Source organism: Cololabis saira, chromosome 12 (genome assembly GCF_033807715.1).
Source record: "Cololabis saira isolate AMF1-May2022 chromosome 12, fColSai1.1, whole genome shotgun sequence".
In the NCBI taxonomy this organism is placed as follows: Eukaryota; Metazoa; Chordata; class Actinopteri; order Beloniformes; family Belonidae; genus Cololabis; species Cololabis saira.
The window spans coordinates 6,982,340-6,999,112 of record NC_084598.1 but is presented as its reverse complement, the minus strand read 5'-3'; the positions used below and the strand labels follow the sequence as shown (position 1 = coordinate 6,999,112).

General features: G+C 38.6%; 1 protein-coding gene across 1 annotated transcript; it reads right to left on the bottom strand.

The window, feature by feature from the left end:
* Positions 1 to 1,290: 1,290 nt before the first annotated feature.
* Positions 1,291 to 10,659, bottom strand: coq10a (coenzyme Q10A). The gene is made up of 5 exons (XM_061735329.1): positions 10,158 to 10,659; positions 7,358 to 7,507; positions 7,077 to 7,269; positions 6,607 to 6,708; positions 1,291 to 3,000 (listed from the first exon to the last, which is right to left on the bottom strand). Exons 1-5 carry the CDS (start codon positions 10,286 to 10,288, stop codon positions 2,833 to 2,835), a joined length of 744 nt encoding a protein of 247 aa, XP_061591313.1. The 5' UTR covers positions 10,289 to 10,659; the 3' UTR covers positions 1,291 to 2,832.
* Positions 10,660 to 16,773: the final 6,114 nt, after the last annotated feature.

Here is a 16,773-nt window from a genome sequence, read left to right as displayed (position 1 = left end):
ACGATCCTAATTATCTGGCTTTTTTTTATGACCAACTTTTTTATTGATTTTCAAAGTACTTTTAGCCCATGCGAGGTAGAATAACAATGAAGAAAAATATTTCAAACAATATTCAAGAGCATCAACATTTCAAACATACTTGTAACAGTATAAAATGTATCAAGAGGATGCTCAGTAATTATGTGCACTGAAATCCACCCCCCGCCCCTCCCCACCCAATGACTGCACTGATCTCCTGCCCTCACCCCCTCCTCCTTTCTTGTCTTGACAAAATACATTCAAGCGTTATCAGACTTAACTTAAATACTACATGAAACACAATCCTTATATGCAAAAACAAAACAAGCACCAACAAAAAATAGAAACACAAATACACATTACAATTACATCCAACTTATTTTTACAAAAGAGAACGTGCTTTCTGCACTGCCGTAGATAAGGCATCTACAGTTTCTTTTGCTGTGCCGTGTAATCTCACAATTAAGCTCCAAAGACAGTACATCCAAAAATAATGAAAACCAGTGACATATTCAAAACATTTGGAGTTTTCCATCTCATGACTAGAATTTTCTTAGCTGCTGTTAGACCACAATATTTTTTTCTCAATTCTATTTAGTGATAGACGAGTCATCGTTTAACTATATTAGGAAGACAAGGTACATGGAGGTCAACTATAAAAAGAGCAGTTAATGGAAAACCTGAAAAAAACTGAAAAATAAAAGGTTTTTATTAACACTTGTTTTGTCTTTTTTATATATATGGTATATATTTAAGGGGCATGATCCTAATTATCTGGCACTTTTAAAGAGGAAATATGAGGAATACCAAGAAATGAGGCCAGTTCTGGGAACACACAGCTGATTGGAGGTCTCGTCTTGCTTTTGAGATCCCCTGTTTTGTTTGTGGATGACAACCCAAACTAAAAAATACAATTTCTCTGTAATCTGTGTAATTTAGTGTAGTCGTCTTTTGCTTTTCATAGATTTGATATCCTCACTTTATGTAATACCATTACCCCAAGCCTTTAATCTTTGGTTTTTTATTTTCATTTAAAGATGGTACAAAGATCTGCCTCTCACATGCACCGTTATTAATAACTGGCCCACATACCACGACCCCACTCTGGTTTCCTGCTGGGCAGCTGTGTCCTCTGCAACAGGATTTTTTTTTGCAATAAAGGTAGCAGAAACCCCTCCAATAGTGCTATTCCTAATATTTATGGATTTTACAGGTAGACAAAAACAAATGTCATATTCTCAGATTGTTTGCAAAAAAATCTTAAAAACTGAACACGGTCACGTCTTTAATTCAAATTCAGTTTGAAAATACACCAGCAATACTTACAAATATACATCAGATTATGATTTGGACTTAGTGTGATGATAATAATAAACTAGCAACACAGTCAGTGTGAACTTGCAATTTTTTTTAATTTTGTGCAAAGACAAAAAAAATAAATCCATTTACCAGTCAAAGGTGTTGGCTCCATGAAATGAAAGTCCTTTCTTGCACCTGAACTGAAAGTTATTCACATCTCATTTAAATTAGAAGTCATGCCACAGATGTGTCCATGTACCTCTTTATTAGGTACTTCCATGTGCAATATATTAAAATAAAAAGGTCAAATTCCTTGAGACCCACAAATATGAGAGAGAGATGAGTAATGTTTTATTCTACAGCCCAACTGCATATTTTATAATGAAAACATACATGACTAACAGCTGACTAAGAAACTGCATTTGTCTACACACAATCTAACAACAAAGTAGCATCAAATGTTATCATATAAAACACCATCTTTAATGTATCTGCAATTGTGCATATATAAAATCAAAATAAAGTTGTAGTTTTTCTTAAAATGAACAGACAACTTTGTTGTACTCTTTTTCAAAACTGGCTTAACATTCCAGTATTTCCGTGATTTTTAATGTTTTGTGCAGTTTAATTGCAGTTATGTTTTGTAGAGCTGGGCTGTAAAATAAGGCATTATTAAAAACTGCAGGTCTCAGTGTTCAAACTACAATCCTCACAGCAAAACAGCCAAGTTAAAACTACCTTTCTCAAACTTGGTTCAGTTGAGACTGCAGCAAGCAAATGAAGAAATGACATTCCCTTTGACTTCATAATACTGTCAGTGACCACACGCTTGATGTCCACAAATATGGCACCTTTAGTAAGCCCAAATAAAGCAACTTTCCATGAATCCACTGCTGAATAAATACATTCAAAACATAAAAGAAGAAAATTAACTGTTTTTTGCTGAAATAGCACTACATTGCCAAACAATATATTTGAAAACGGTCACAATAAAAGCAAAGAAGGTGCCTTCATCAGGTAGTATGATCAGGTGATCCCAGTTCTGAAGTGAACATGCTAATGTGTCAGGGAAGAAGCATGTTCTCCTCAGTTAACAGTGAACTATAAAACTAGAGTTTAGGTCTGGCTCGAGCAGCCTCTGTGTCTTGGAAAAAATCATAAAAAGTCCCTTTAAATTAACAGCAGACCAATACTCTTAAGGTGATGTTGTAAGGATTTACTGCTTTGTTTACAGAATTACAGATTGTAACTGCTATACAGCAGGTGCAATGGCGGCTTCGGCTAAACAAGGACTAAACTGGATGTTAACAGACCTGACATGAGGAGGAGGGAGATACGCAGAAATCCTAAAATTATGCTTACAATAGTTAGATGTCCTCTGTAGCCTAAATACTGCCGATGTGACAGCAGAGACACTGTGTGGGGCGGATTAAGTTGTATCATGCAAATCTGAGTGTATCATGGGGAGAAAAGGTGGTTTGATTTAAGGCCAGATGAGGGCATGCATTGTTGATATCACGTCTGGTGAACCTCATGAAACATCAGCTCTCGTGGGATTCGGGTCTCTGGGCCGTAAAGCTTGCAGGCTCGCCGCTCGAACGCAGCGACATTCTGCTTTACAACTTCATCGAAGAACATGGTGGCTAACTGGGAGTGCAGCAAGGAGCGGAACTCAAAGGATATCTGTTGAACAAGAAGAGGGGGAAAAACATATTTTTTAGTGTAGAAGGGAAGGAGTTTTGGAAACATGGTAATGACAAGTTGATACGGGAGCAACATTTCTAAGTATTTCTAGTCAAGTCTCTTTCTTGCCCGACTGCTATACCTAGGTAACAGTGAAGACATTGTATGTGGCCGATTAACTAGACTGCTCTGATTCTTTAAACATGAGACCGCAGTCCCCAGAGAGTTAGGTTACTGCGTCTAAAGAGAAAGATTATGCGAGGCAGAATCTCGTGTGTAACAATTTCCTCGGTGTCCTGTAAGTTTAGTGGTGAAAAAGTACTCACACACACACGCTCATCCATAAAACCACGTATAACGGCTTTTAAACTTAAAAGGAGCATGAGGCAGGATTGAGGCAGGATTTATGAAAAAAATTTGTATACGTTTTAAGTTTTCTAGTAATAATGTCAGATGAAGCGTTCCAAACCAAAAAGAATGAGCCCTCTAGTGTATCTCTCCGTTGCCTTGAACAGGCTGTGTGCTGCAAAATGTGCTGCAATTCGGACTCCGAATTTCCCGCGCTGTCCTGCGGATGTGACGTCAGATGACACTGCATGCACGTTCTCCCCGTTCTCCCGTGCCGGCTTCACTGTTGGCTGCAGTACCCCCGACGGCCGTCGTGAACGGTGGCGCTAGAGAGTCTCATTTCTAAAAAGGAGCCTCATGCTCCTTTAATCTATTAATCCAATGCTTTTTTTCCCTCCTTGTGATCATTTGATATGGACTTGGCATGGTGAAAAAACATATGTTGTTGATCTGAGGTTTTATTTGCCTAATACCAATATCTATTGAAGAAAAAAAGTTTTAAAGACCGTCTTTCTTAATTCGGACGGCAGCCATGCTGCTCAGGGAACCAACAGAAACATGCCCACAGTATGTCAATCAACGTTAGCTTTTCTCCCACCTCCTCCAGCCGAAACCGCCAAAGAAGTTGAGGACAGGGGGGGGGGGGGCACGACGATTTCAGATGAGGAAGTGATAGCGGCTAGCCATTGGTTTGGCTGACTGTCGCTGATATTAGAAATAAATGCTTGTTAAAAACTCCCCTGGTGTGATACGGAGTTGTTACTGATGTGAAATTAAATGATTGAGTAAATATGTGTTTCTACTTTTGTACATTCAAACATGGAAGTCAATGGAGACTGATTCCCTTTTTCAGCCAGCCTCTATCGGTACTTAGATCCACATGACCCTCAACGCAGAAGATAGATATCTGGCACTTACCGTGAACACAGCAACGGCACTCTGGTGCACACCAGGACCTGTTTGACAAGGTGGTCTTGGTGGAGCTATCTGCAAACTCTGATGCGATCTATTTGTGGTGTGAAAGCTCCGCGACCTCAATGTGACCCAGCCAACAGCTGTGTGTATGTCTGAGCTCAAAGGCTTTGTAATCAGCTGGGTAATGCTTTGGGTGTGGTGAAGGAAAACAAACAATCGAGTAACCATCCAACGTCCCCGTTGATTCTCATGCGGAACTAGCGCTGCGTCCGAAATCCCATACTTCCACCCTAATGAGTATGCAAAATGAGTGTGCGAGATTTTTTAGTGCGTCCGAAACATTAGTACGTACTCAATAGTATGTACTATCCATACTCATTCTGGAGAATTTTTTTAGTGTGGATTGATGGACACTAGCCAAGCAGAAACTTCCCACAATGCAATGCAGCGGTGTTTGGTTGCTAAGTGATATGTATATGTCATAAGTATAATATTAAGTATAATAATATTATTATATAATATTAATATTATAATATTAGTATATAATAATATTATATAATCTCATCTTGTTTCGGCCAGAATAAACGGGAAATAGCGGAGCGAAGTGCTGCTACCGCTGCTGTGACAGGTTACCATGGTAAACCCCCCCCCCCCCCCCTCCTTACGGCAGGAAGTGCCGTGTGTGCTCTTAATAGTATGTCCGAATTAATGCACACTACTCATATTTACTCAAAAGTGTGCCGAATTTAAGTATACTTTTTAGTATGGCATTTCGGACGCACCGTAGGTTTTATTGCAGTTCCTCAACTGACCAATAGGAGGGCTCCAAAGGTTCAAATGTCCAACTTCAGAGCAGAAATAAATGTATTTACAGCCTGGTTCAGAAAACCATTTTAATCTCCATCGTTTGATTTCACATCCATGAGAAGTCTGAGAGGGGGGAATTTTTTGTACCACACCAGGTGAGTTTATATAAAGCAATAAATTAATTTCTAATATCATAGATTGACAGTCGGCTCAGCCAATGGCCAGGCGTCATCACATCCTCATCCGTAATTGTCTTGCTACTGCACTAAGCGAAACAACCACACAACCACCCCAAATACGACGCTCATTTTCAATTTCACCATTGCGTCAACGTGTTAAACGGTATATTTCGTATAAACATCTGACAGCAGCTCTGCAGATATTTTGGGGAGTTTTCGGCTGAAGGAGCAAAGCTAACTTTGATTGACATGGTGGGCGTGTTTCCACTGGCTTCTGAAACAACGTGGCTGCGACCCGCAAGACGAAAAGCCGGCTTAAAAACGGGTCCTCTGATATTAATGGGTCACGTGACCTAATGCTTCGTCCATCGTTTTATACAGTCTATGGTAAATGTACGCCTTGTTAACTGCAAGTATATTCCAGCTGTATGAGAATTTGCAATAAGCAAATGCCCAAAAACTTCAATGAACTGAAGTAATGTTGTAAAGAAGAGTGGACCAAGTCAAATAAGAAATACCAACTTTGAGCTATTTGGGCAAAAATTAATCTACAAGCTCCAGAATTATTGGGATGTTTAATTTTACTGTAGTGACTTAAGTTATTTTTGTCAAATATGTAACAGCACAGTGAAAACAAGTGATGTTTGTCATCTGAAGATGTACTTGCTTCATCAAAGACCCGGTATGACCAGATGTTTTTAGTTTGTTTTTTTAAATTAAATTTACAGACATGCACAGACGGTTGAAAAAGCGAGAACTAACTTTTGCACCACCGTAAATGGATAAAATATGAAGGATTATTAATATTGACCTGCTCCTGGATAACGCCACGCAGAATCTCCTCCCCTGCTTTAAATGTTTGTCTTATTAATAGTCTTATGTATTGTTTAAATTTCAAATTGATTTTTGAAAGTGACAAAGTTCCTTCATGTATATAGATATATCTTTAGATTTATACAAATAAAAAAGGATGAGTAACAGATATACATCAGTGTCCTCTCCTTTTGAGAGAAAACAAAACGCTGTTAAACCACTAGTAGCAAGTGGGAAATGCAAGAAAAATTGTGTTGCTGTGATTGCTGATCAGCAATAACATTACATACACATCTGACTGACCAGCCATATGATGAGGACATTTAATAGCGACAAAGAAAGAAATGCAGCCTTAACACCTTAATATAAGGAAATAAAACCTCATATTTTCCGTTTACAAGTCAAGATTGTATGTTTTTTTACCCCAAACCCAATAAGGGGCTGAAGCACCAAGCAAAGACAAAGTACTCAGATATATTTTTCTCATCTATATGAATAGGATTAAAAGTATACCACTTCATGAAACAACCCAAAGGCTACTTACAGAAAAGTCTACGGTGCAGGTGCGAGGGTAACCGGGAATGCCAGGACTGAAGCGCCATATCGTTTCAAGATGGTTGAACAGTTTTCCATCTGTACACACTGCCTAAATTTAAACAAAAATGAATAAATGTAAACAGATACTGGTCTTGTTGACATCACACATATTACTGTAACAGTCATGCTTTTAAGTATTCAAATTATCACATTTTACTGACATAAAAATCCAAATACATCTATGTTTTTTTTTTTGCAATTCAAAGTTTTTATTATTTTTTCATTATTGCAACACACAAAACGAACATCAAACACAACAGACATCATGGAGGTCAAAAATAGCAAAAAAAAAAAAAATTATATTAATAGACGAAATAAAAAATAAAATAAAGTAAATTCGAAAAATCAATTAACTAAAATTCAAATGCATCTATCATGTTTAACATCAGGTGTATCACCATACTGCTGGAGACTTACTTTGACAAGATGAGGCCTAACACTAGTGATCATGGACGTGTATCTCTCCACCACAGGAGGGAATCCTACTTCCAGTTGGGCCTTGGAGTGACCTGCTCTTTTCATGACGGTCTGGGACTTCTTACACCAAGGCACGAAGAGCTTGTATTCGTCAACATTGGCCACTACATCATACATTTCCTGCATAGAAAAACTGTGACAACAAGCGTTACACGGTTAAGGAATGCATCTTCAGAAATTCACAACAGTACAGTAGATACTAGTTGACAGTGGAATATTACCCAAGTATTCTACGCTCCGAGTACTCCTTCCTCTTGTTGGTGAGGCTGATGAAGTTCCTGCTTTGCGGAACGTGTGCCATTGCGTCGGACTCTTGAAGGCAGAGCACCTTGGGACTTCTGGTCATTAAAATGCCACAGGATGACAGGTGTCTAAAAGAGGAGAGCACAGTTTTCTGGTAAAGGCTGTCATATAACACAGCCACAGAACACAACAACAGCAGCAAAAAGTCTACTACATTCCAGTTTCCAGCTGTCAAAGGCCCTTATTACATTCACTGAGCTGGACCAAGAGGTTACAGAGTGCTGGGAGAGTGCTGGTATTTTCTGAGTTGGGCCTTTTGTGTGAATGGCCAAACAAAGTACAACCAGGTGCAATGCTTTTTAATCAGTATATATTCTTCATAATCTGATATAATTGAATGTGTTATGAGTATTTGCTAAGGAAAGCACTTTGTTACACACTGGAAAGAGACTGATAACATACAGATATAGACCGATTAGTTTTAATTCCAGCAAACATCAGATCACATGAATGAATGAACGTATGTAAGCTTTATTCCGAACATGAGAAAACACGAAAATAACACAAGTCAAAACAACAAAAATAAATAAATAAAAAAAAACAATGTTACCATGTCCGAAAAGGAGTAGCAAGAAGCATGTGCTTATTTACCTTCTCAGTAATTAACAATCCTTAATCGATTTCAATATCCTGTCTTAACACATATTCACAAACTACTGCATATATTGTGTACCAACACCTCATGAATATACATAGTTACAGATGTACATATTTACATATGTACATATTTAAAGCCCTTCATCCCCCCTGTACCCTGTGAAAACCATATCATGTATCACATATATTACATCAGAATAGATGATCGTTTAACATTGGGAAAACCAATATTATTTCTAATCATAAGACATTTGTATAGGAGTAATACCCTGGTCACACTACCTTATGGCCCTTTAGTTGCTGAGCCGGGTCATACAGGGCACAGCTGTTGGACCCGGTGTCGTGCCAAAAAGTGATTGCCTGCCAGAATCTGATTGAAAATGGGTCTTTTTACCTGCCAAAAATTGACTGACGGCCAAATACAGTTAATGAAAGGTTGTTTCTACCTAAATATGATTTGATCTCATTCTTGAGCTTCATAAAAAAAGCGCTAGAGGTCACAGGATTGCTTTTAATTCCTTTAACAGGACCGTTACAACACAAAATAGGCATTTTCAACTGCCAAAAATTGATTGAAGGCCAAATACAATTGATGAAAAGTTGTTTCTGCCTAAATATGACTTGATCTCATTCTTGAGCTTCATAATCTGAAAATCTGCGCTATCGTTTTAGCGCTATCGCTCAACGGGCTGCTGTGCGCGCTCCCGCGGCCGGTTTCACAAAACATTCTTAAGAAAAAAAAATCTTCTTATGTGTCATTTTTTTCTTAAGTTCAGTCTTAAGAAGAAAAAAGAGAAGAGGTCATATTCTCCAAAAAAGTTTTTTCTCAAGTTTCTTCTTAAGAAAAAACTTAAGAATAAATGGTATTCTTGAAATAAAAGTTCTCAAATTTGTTCTCGACTTTTTTCTTAACTTTAAGACAACCTTGACCTGTCTTAAAATTTCTTCTGTGAAAAGGTCAGCCTCTAATATCACCTTTTTCAACACATTTTAGACAAGTTTAGACTAGTAGGTCATAGTTTGAGGATATACTTTGTAATTAATTACACGAAGAGCCTGTTAACTGTTTTTTAGCATGTTAGTTAATTATTATTAATTTTCCCCAATAGTATTTTTTTTTGCACATTAATCTCATCCACCATAACCTCAAGCTCCTGCCTTGAAAAGTTCCTGCATCTCTTTTTCTCCTTCTCCATGTTTAGTGAGTGACTGACGGTTAAGACCCAAACTACCTGTATAAATGTTGTTTGTTGGCGCGTGCAATGCAATGACATTTTAAGTTCTTAAGTAGGAAAAACACGAAATTCGTAAGAAATGACAGTTCTTAAGAAAATATTGAGGAATTGCACTTAGGAACTTCTTAATTTTCAGAGGTGTCAAGTAACGAAGTACAAATACTTCGTTACCTTACTTAAGTAGAACTTAACTTTTTACTTTTACTCCTTACATTTTCACGCAATTATCTGTACTTTTTACTCTTTAAATTTTAAAAACAGCCCCGTTACTCTATTTTATTTCGGCCTTTAAAAAAAAGTAAATTGCTCCATCCGGATAGAGTGAATTTGGTTGTGGTTGTTTCAGATGTTCTTGTCCAGTTTTGTTCTTACATCCGTTCCCTCAGATTCCTGCAACTAAACTTGGATGTACATTCCAATAAAGGTTAGGATAAATGATAACATGCCTCTGAAGTTTGACTTTTTGCACCATTACAATACTTATAGGCAACTAGTCATCATATCTCCTGCTCTCTGAAACACATGTTAATGCTCAATAGTACACATATATGGTTCTTTAATATATTTGCATTATACCAAGATGCATTCATTTTCAATGGCTTTTGTCCTTAATGGCTTTTTCCCCCTTACATTACTTTTACTTTTATACTTTAAGTAGTTTTGAAACCAGTACTTTTATACTTTTACTTGAGTTGATACTTCTACAGGAGTATTTTTAAACTCTAGTATCTATACTTCTACCTGAATAATGAATGTGAATACTTTTGACACCTCTGTTGGTGAATCCGTCCCCAGATTCTGGCAGGCAATCACTTCTTGTCACGACACCGGCTCAGCTCGGGGGTCGTCTCCCCCTCACCTGTGAGGTCACCCCCCCGGGTCTCACCTGATGCTCTGCCTCATGGCTCCTCTGGTCCCGGCTGCCCGGCCCGGGGATCGCCCGGCTGCGGTCTGGATCAGGTCGCTGAGAGTCCGCACGCCCGCGGGGAACCTGCGGGCGCCGGCGGTGGCGGCCATGAGACCGGCCAGTCCGGGGGGGGGCTGGTACAAGCTGATCCCGGTTCAAGGTCCCGGTCCCCGGTGGTTGTGTTGTGGTTATGTAAGCGGAGCGGCGGCAGCGTCAGCTCCTCACCAGCTGCTCTAGCTCGGTGCTCCTGGTAAAGTCCTCCACTAACGACGTTTCATAACAGCGCGGCGACCGCCACATATGCTCGTCTTAGTCTACTTTTACAGTAATACTCACATAACTCTGCCTCTCGAGCACCAGTTCTGCGACAATGTCGACCTGTGTGTATTTATTTTGTGTATAAATGCTGTGAAAGTCCGTCCAGCTGTGGACGACCTTCCGCTGCTAAATGAGACGCCGGTGATGGACGAGCTGCTGCTTCCTCTGCTCTGTCCGCCGCCGCCGTGTCAGCAGCACGGCGCCGCCGCCAAACACCGCCCCCTAGTGGCCTGGAGATCCACTGCAAGTTATTGTATTTTATTACGTTTTATTTTATTTTATTATGTTTTTTTCTTTTTTATTCCATGTTATTTCATTCTATTTTTTTTGCTATTTTATTTTATTCTACTCCACTTTACTGTATTTTAGTTTGTGTTACTTTATCTTGTTCTATTCTAATCTGGTATTTTATTTTATTTTATTGTTTTGGTTTTTTTTCTGTTACTCTGTTTTATTTTCTTTTGCTCTATTTCATTTGTATTTTTAAAAATGTCATTATATATTTTTATTTATATAATTTTATTATATAAATATAAATGTAAACATTTAATTTTAACTATGTTTTTCTTTATTGTTTTTATTTTATCATACTTTTATTTTACTTTGTGATCAATTGAAAGATTACTGACAAGTCCCACAGGGGTCTGAAAACGGACTTTGGGGTTTTTATGACTAATACAGCATACTTATTGGAATATAATTTCTCAGAACTGGATCGTATTTACTTGGATTGCGCAGATTGCTTATTGTGTAAATTGCTATGAGATGGCTTTTGTTGTGAATCGGCTACATAAATAAAGAAAATGTAGCTGAGTTATCAGAAAAAACTAAAACATTCTAAAGAATTGGACACAAAAAATATGTTGTGAAGATGGAAATAGGACATGAAATAAATATGGCTTCACATGAAAAAACTATGGCAAGTTATATGAAATCCAAACGGCACAAATAAAAAACTGTGCATTAAATAAGCAAAAAGATCAATTTGAGATTTAAACTGTGACACAAAATGAACACAGACAAACAATGAATGAAAATAAAAAAATACAATGAATCCAAAAAGCTGACTATTCCTGGGAGATTTAAAAGGAAGATCTTGGAATATAAATGCTGATGTATTCAAACTGAATTAAAGTAATATGATAAACCTGTCGATCATTGTTGCAACATCAAAAGCTGGGAGTAAAAATACATGCATTAAGGTGGCAAACTAGATTTATTCACACAATTCAATACGATTCTGTGTTTGGACCACTATTAGTTACTTTATATATCTTTATTAGAAATAATATTAGGCAGCAGGGTATAGATTCCTATTACTAGCAGATTATGCTCAGCTATATTTGTTCTTAAAACCAAATAATACCAATAATTTAATTAGACAGCAAGCATGTTGTAAAGACATAAATGTCTGTGTGGTTTTCACCATCAGCTTCTTAATTTATACAAAACAAAATTGATTGTGTTTGTAACAGCGAGTCAGAAACGAACCATCTATTAATGTATTTACTCTGGATTATCTTGTTGTGGCAGTTAGAATTATTCTGAGGAACCTTTGATAGTTTTTATAACCTTGACCAGTATATTTTCTTAAATTTACACATAAAACAAGTTTCTAACCTGTCTCAGAAGCATAGATTCAACAAAGTGTTGGGAATATTCTTCAGAGATTTCGGTCCACATTGACATGACAGCATCACACAGTTACTGCATATTTGTAGAGGGGTGGACATGGTCAGCACTGATAGTCAGGCAGGCTGGGGCACTTAAACAATGGTCAACTGGTACGAAGGGGCCCAAAGTGTGCCAGGAAAATACCCCTCAGATCCAGAACATGAACATAAACCCCCGAGCAATTATTACATAAACAATGGCAGGTAAAAACTCCTCTAGTGGGAGAAAAGCCTTAAGCCAAACAGTGGCAAGGAAAAACTCCCCTTTAGGAGGGAAGAAACCTTGAGCAGGACCTGGATCATAAGGGGGGACCCTCCTGCCGAGGGCCAGACTGGGGGTCAGGGACGTCAGCAGCACACAGCAGGCAGGTGGAAGCAGCAGCGGAATGACCAGAGGGGGGGGACGTCAGCAGCACACAACAGACATCCACGCAGGCCTCCTGCATGGAGGATTTGCGCCGCTTCCTTTCGTCTACGCAGTTTTCCCGCAGCAACACGACTTTCACTGGACCTTTAATGTTATTGCACAGTAAATGAACCTTTTTTCACAAAAATAAATGGGAGTATTTCTTTTCATTTGGACCTTACAACAGTTTATTATTATCATTGTCAAAGTACAGTTATTCGATGCAACAAATGAAATACAGAAAAAGATGATTAAAAAAGCAGTTGAGCAGCTGTCTGACGTCAGCATGTGGAATTTTTTTGTGGAAACGGGAGAAACCGGAGCGCCCGGAGAAAACCCAGGGAGAAAGAGAAGGTCCATCGCGCTACATTTCTTCAGGGGTGGAGCAGCGTCCTATTTGGCAGAATTATTATTTGTTGTAGAAGATTTGGGGCTGCTTGTCCAGGAGGATCATGGCGTTATCTGCGGCGTGTCTGACATGTTCAGGCCGAGCTCCTCGGCCAGGGTGAGTTAAGAGCACAGGTAGTGGGTGCTTCTTCTGAGAGGACTTCTGTGGTGGTGCAGAGGTGGAAACAGAAACAGAAATAGAAACAGAATGAAAGAAAAATCAATTAATCATGCACTGTTATACTAGTAACATGTTGGTATGAGGTGAGGTTTCTTCAGAACAGTCGAGGGTCTGTTATGGTGTTCCGCAGGGCTCAGTGCTAGGGCCAATCTTGTTCAGTTTATACATGCAGCCATTGGGAAGTATAATCCAGAATCACGGCATACACTTTCATTGTTATGCTGATGATACGCAGCTCTACTTGTCTATGAAGCCGGATGAAACAGAACCGTTAGTTAAACTTCAGGCATGTCTTAGGGACATCAAGGACTGGATGTCCAGAAATTTCTTGCTTCTAAATTCAGATAAAACAGAGGTTATCATTCTTGGTCCAGAGCATCTTAGGAAGGGATTAGATGGTGTTGCGATGGCTTCCAGTGCAACTGTGAGAAACCTTGGTGTTATTTTAGATCAGGATTTGTCGTTTAAACCATATGTCAATCAGGTTTGTAAAATAGCATTTTTCCATCTCCGTAATATTGAAAAGATTAGGAAAATCCTCTCGCAGAGTGATGCAGAAAAACTAGTTCATGCGTTTGTATCTTCTAGACTAGATTACTGTAATGTGTTGTTAGCAGGATGTCCAAGTAATTTGCTGAATAGGCTCCAGCTGATCCAGAATGCAGCAGCACGAGTGCTGACAGGAATCAGCAGGAAAGACCACGTCTCTCCAGTGTTAGCGTCGCTCCATTGGCTACCCGTAAAATTCAGAATCCAATTTAAAATTTTATTACTTGCGTATAAAGCCCAAAACGGCTTAGCTCCACATTATTTGCAAGACCTGATAGTGCCTTATGTTCCTGTGAGAGCTCTCCGTTCTCAGAGTGCAGGTTTACTCGTAGTTCCTAGAGTATCCAAATGTAGATTTGGAGGGCGGGTGTTCTGCTATCAGGCACCACTACTATGGAACCAACTTCCAATCTGGGTTAAGGAGGCTGACACCACCTCCACCTTTAAAACTAAACTTAAAACCTTTCTGTTTAGTAAAGCCTATAGTTAGTGTTTAGTAATCTTCTAGCTGGTGTTGGTAAATCTCTAGGTAGTGTAAACTCTAGTGTGCCAGAGTCGTTCCTGTAGTTTCTTGTGCTGGCCCCCCCTTCTCCTCCCTTTTCTCTCTTTTGTCCATGTTGCAGCATCCTTTGCCGGACACCGGAACCTGCAGCGTGGGATTGAGAGGGGCAGGGTAACGGCCCGGGCAGGCGGGGGAGAGGTTTGTCCGTCAAGACTCCTCTCCCTGGCCCTGCCCCTTCTCAACCTTTCCCCGACCCTGCACCCCAACCTGGGACTTGCTGATTGGGCCGGAGCTTCGGGAGCTGCATGCTGGCCTGCGGTCCCCACCCCTGGTCATCCCGTTGCTGCTTCCCCCTGCCTGCTGTGCTGCTGCCGTCCCTGACCCACCAGTCTGGCCCTCGGCAGGAGGGTCCCCCCTTATGATCCAGGTCCTGGTCCAGGTTTCTTCCCTCCTAAAGGGGAGTTTTTTCTTGCCACTGTTTGGCTTAAGGTTTTTCTCCCACTAGGGGAGTTTTTACCTGCCATTGTTTATGTAATAACTGCTCGGGGGTTTATGTTCTGGGTCTCTGGAAAGCGTCTAGAGACAACTTTTGTTGTATTAGACGCTATATAAATAAAATTGAATTGAATTGAATTGAATTGAATTGGTATACCAACAAATGTCAATTTGTTTATATTTTGTTTTTAATCTAGATATTTATCATATTTACAATGCAAGCATCTCAGAAGTGGTAAAAAAAATTATACTGATGTACTTTTTCTTAAAATATATAATGTAATAACCAGTAAATATTCATACATTGTTTTACTTTACTGTTTTACTAAAAATTGTAAATGAATTATGCAAGCATCACAACTTTTATCATAAAATGACAAATCAACAATTTGGCTGAGCATGTTTGTTCAATAGTAAGAAAATCATTCTTAATAACAACATTAATAACATTACAGGTGTGATATTAACAACAATTTATGATCAGATATGTTCTTTCCACAGCAAAAAGCACATTTTGATAAGATTATCTTAACTGTGCTACCTTTACCATAAAGTGATATCTCAACCGTTTGGTAGAGCATGTTTTAAAAAAAATATTTGACCCTTATAAAATGTATTTTTGTTGTATTAAGTTACATAAATCTGTTTATTAACATCTTTGATGCTAAATTGTGTAAAAAAAGTCAGATTTACCTTTGAAACCTTTGCAAAGAATTGTTTTCATGTCAGGAGGGAATTTCCCGTTTTTCACTTCCGGTTGGGAAGCTGGTTTGGAAGGCATACTGATTAAAGAAACAGTGACATCTAGTGGATATTTTTAGCTTGACATACATAAACCTAATGGTAGAGATGACTCAATCAGGTTGAGGTCAGTTCAACACATTTTTCAATAAGAAATAGTGACTGAAAATTTGCTCTACCAAACGGTGGAGCAGATCCTTAAAGGGTTGTAAATAAACTAGAGGGTCAGTCAGCTTATTTTTTTTTTTACAGACGCTATGATAAATATCTTACACTATGATCCTTTCTAAAAGCTGTCTAGTAGTTTAGCTATTGAATATTTGAGTGCTTATAATTATACTGTGTACTACTGTGTGTAATTATACTGTGTTATATAAGAACATGTGTTATACATAATAATCCTTCATAAGTATGTTACATCATAGACATAGGATGCTTTTCTAGGTGAACTGTATCTTATTTTGGGTTCCTTTATAACAGGATGGCTTATCGCAAGAGACGGATCACAGCTAGCAACTTTGGTTTGGTCCTGGCAGCAGTCAAGCGCAACTCGTACACTCCTTCCCTTTTCAAAACCCTGCTTGGCCAGTACAACCTCAAAGAAGGTTCTAAAGTAAGTTATGAGTTAATAATGAGTTAAAATGATGTCATTGTCTACTAAGAATGAACTCATTAAGACTAGTGAGTGAGTGAGTGGTGTTCTTCTCCCCTTCCCTTCTCAAGGCATGTGATTGGGGAATCACCCACGAGCCAAAGGCAAAGCAGCAATACACAGAGTGCACCGGTTCTGTTATCGAGGAGAGAGGACTGTTCCTGTCTGACAGTGGCCTACTCGGTGGATCTCCAGATGGGACAGTGTCTGCTGATTGCATTATTGAGGTAAAGTTATATATCCACGAATCAACATGAAAGAAATCAAATGCATTTTGTATAATCAACTAAATTAACCCTGTATATAATATTGTACATTGTATCTCTGTTTATATTCTTCATTTCTGTTTATACATTTTATCTTTATCTGTCATCTGTCATCCTACGTCACTTTTTGTAAAGATTCATATCCGGCACTTTTTAATCCTCATATTGTACATTTCTGTTTATTTCTGTTTATACATTTTACTTTATTCTATCTCTTTTTTATCTCCATATACTTGTTTGCTTTTATATTTTTATTTTTATTTTTATTTTTACTGTATTGCACCAATCATCACCACAACAAATTCCTTGTGTGTGTTAACAAACTTGGCAATAAACCCCCTTTCTGATTCTGATTCTGATTCTATTAAGTGCAATTCTATGGGCACGATTACTATAAAGATAACTAGTTTATATCCTTTGTACTT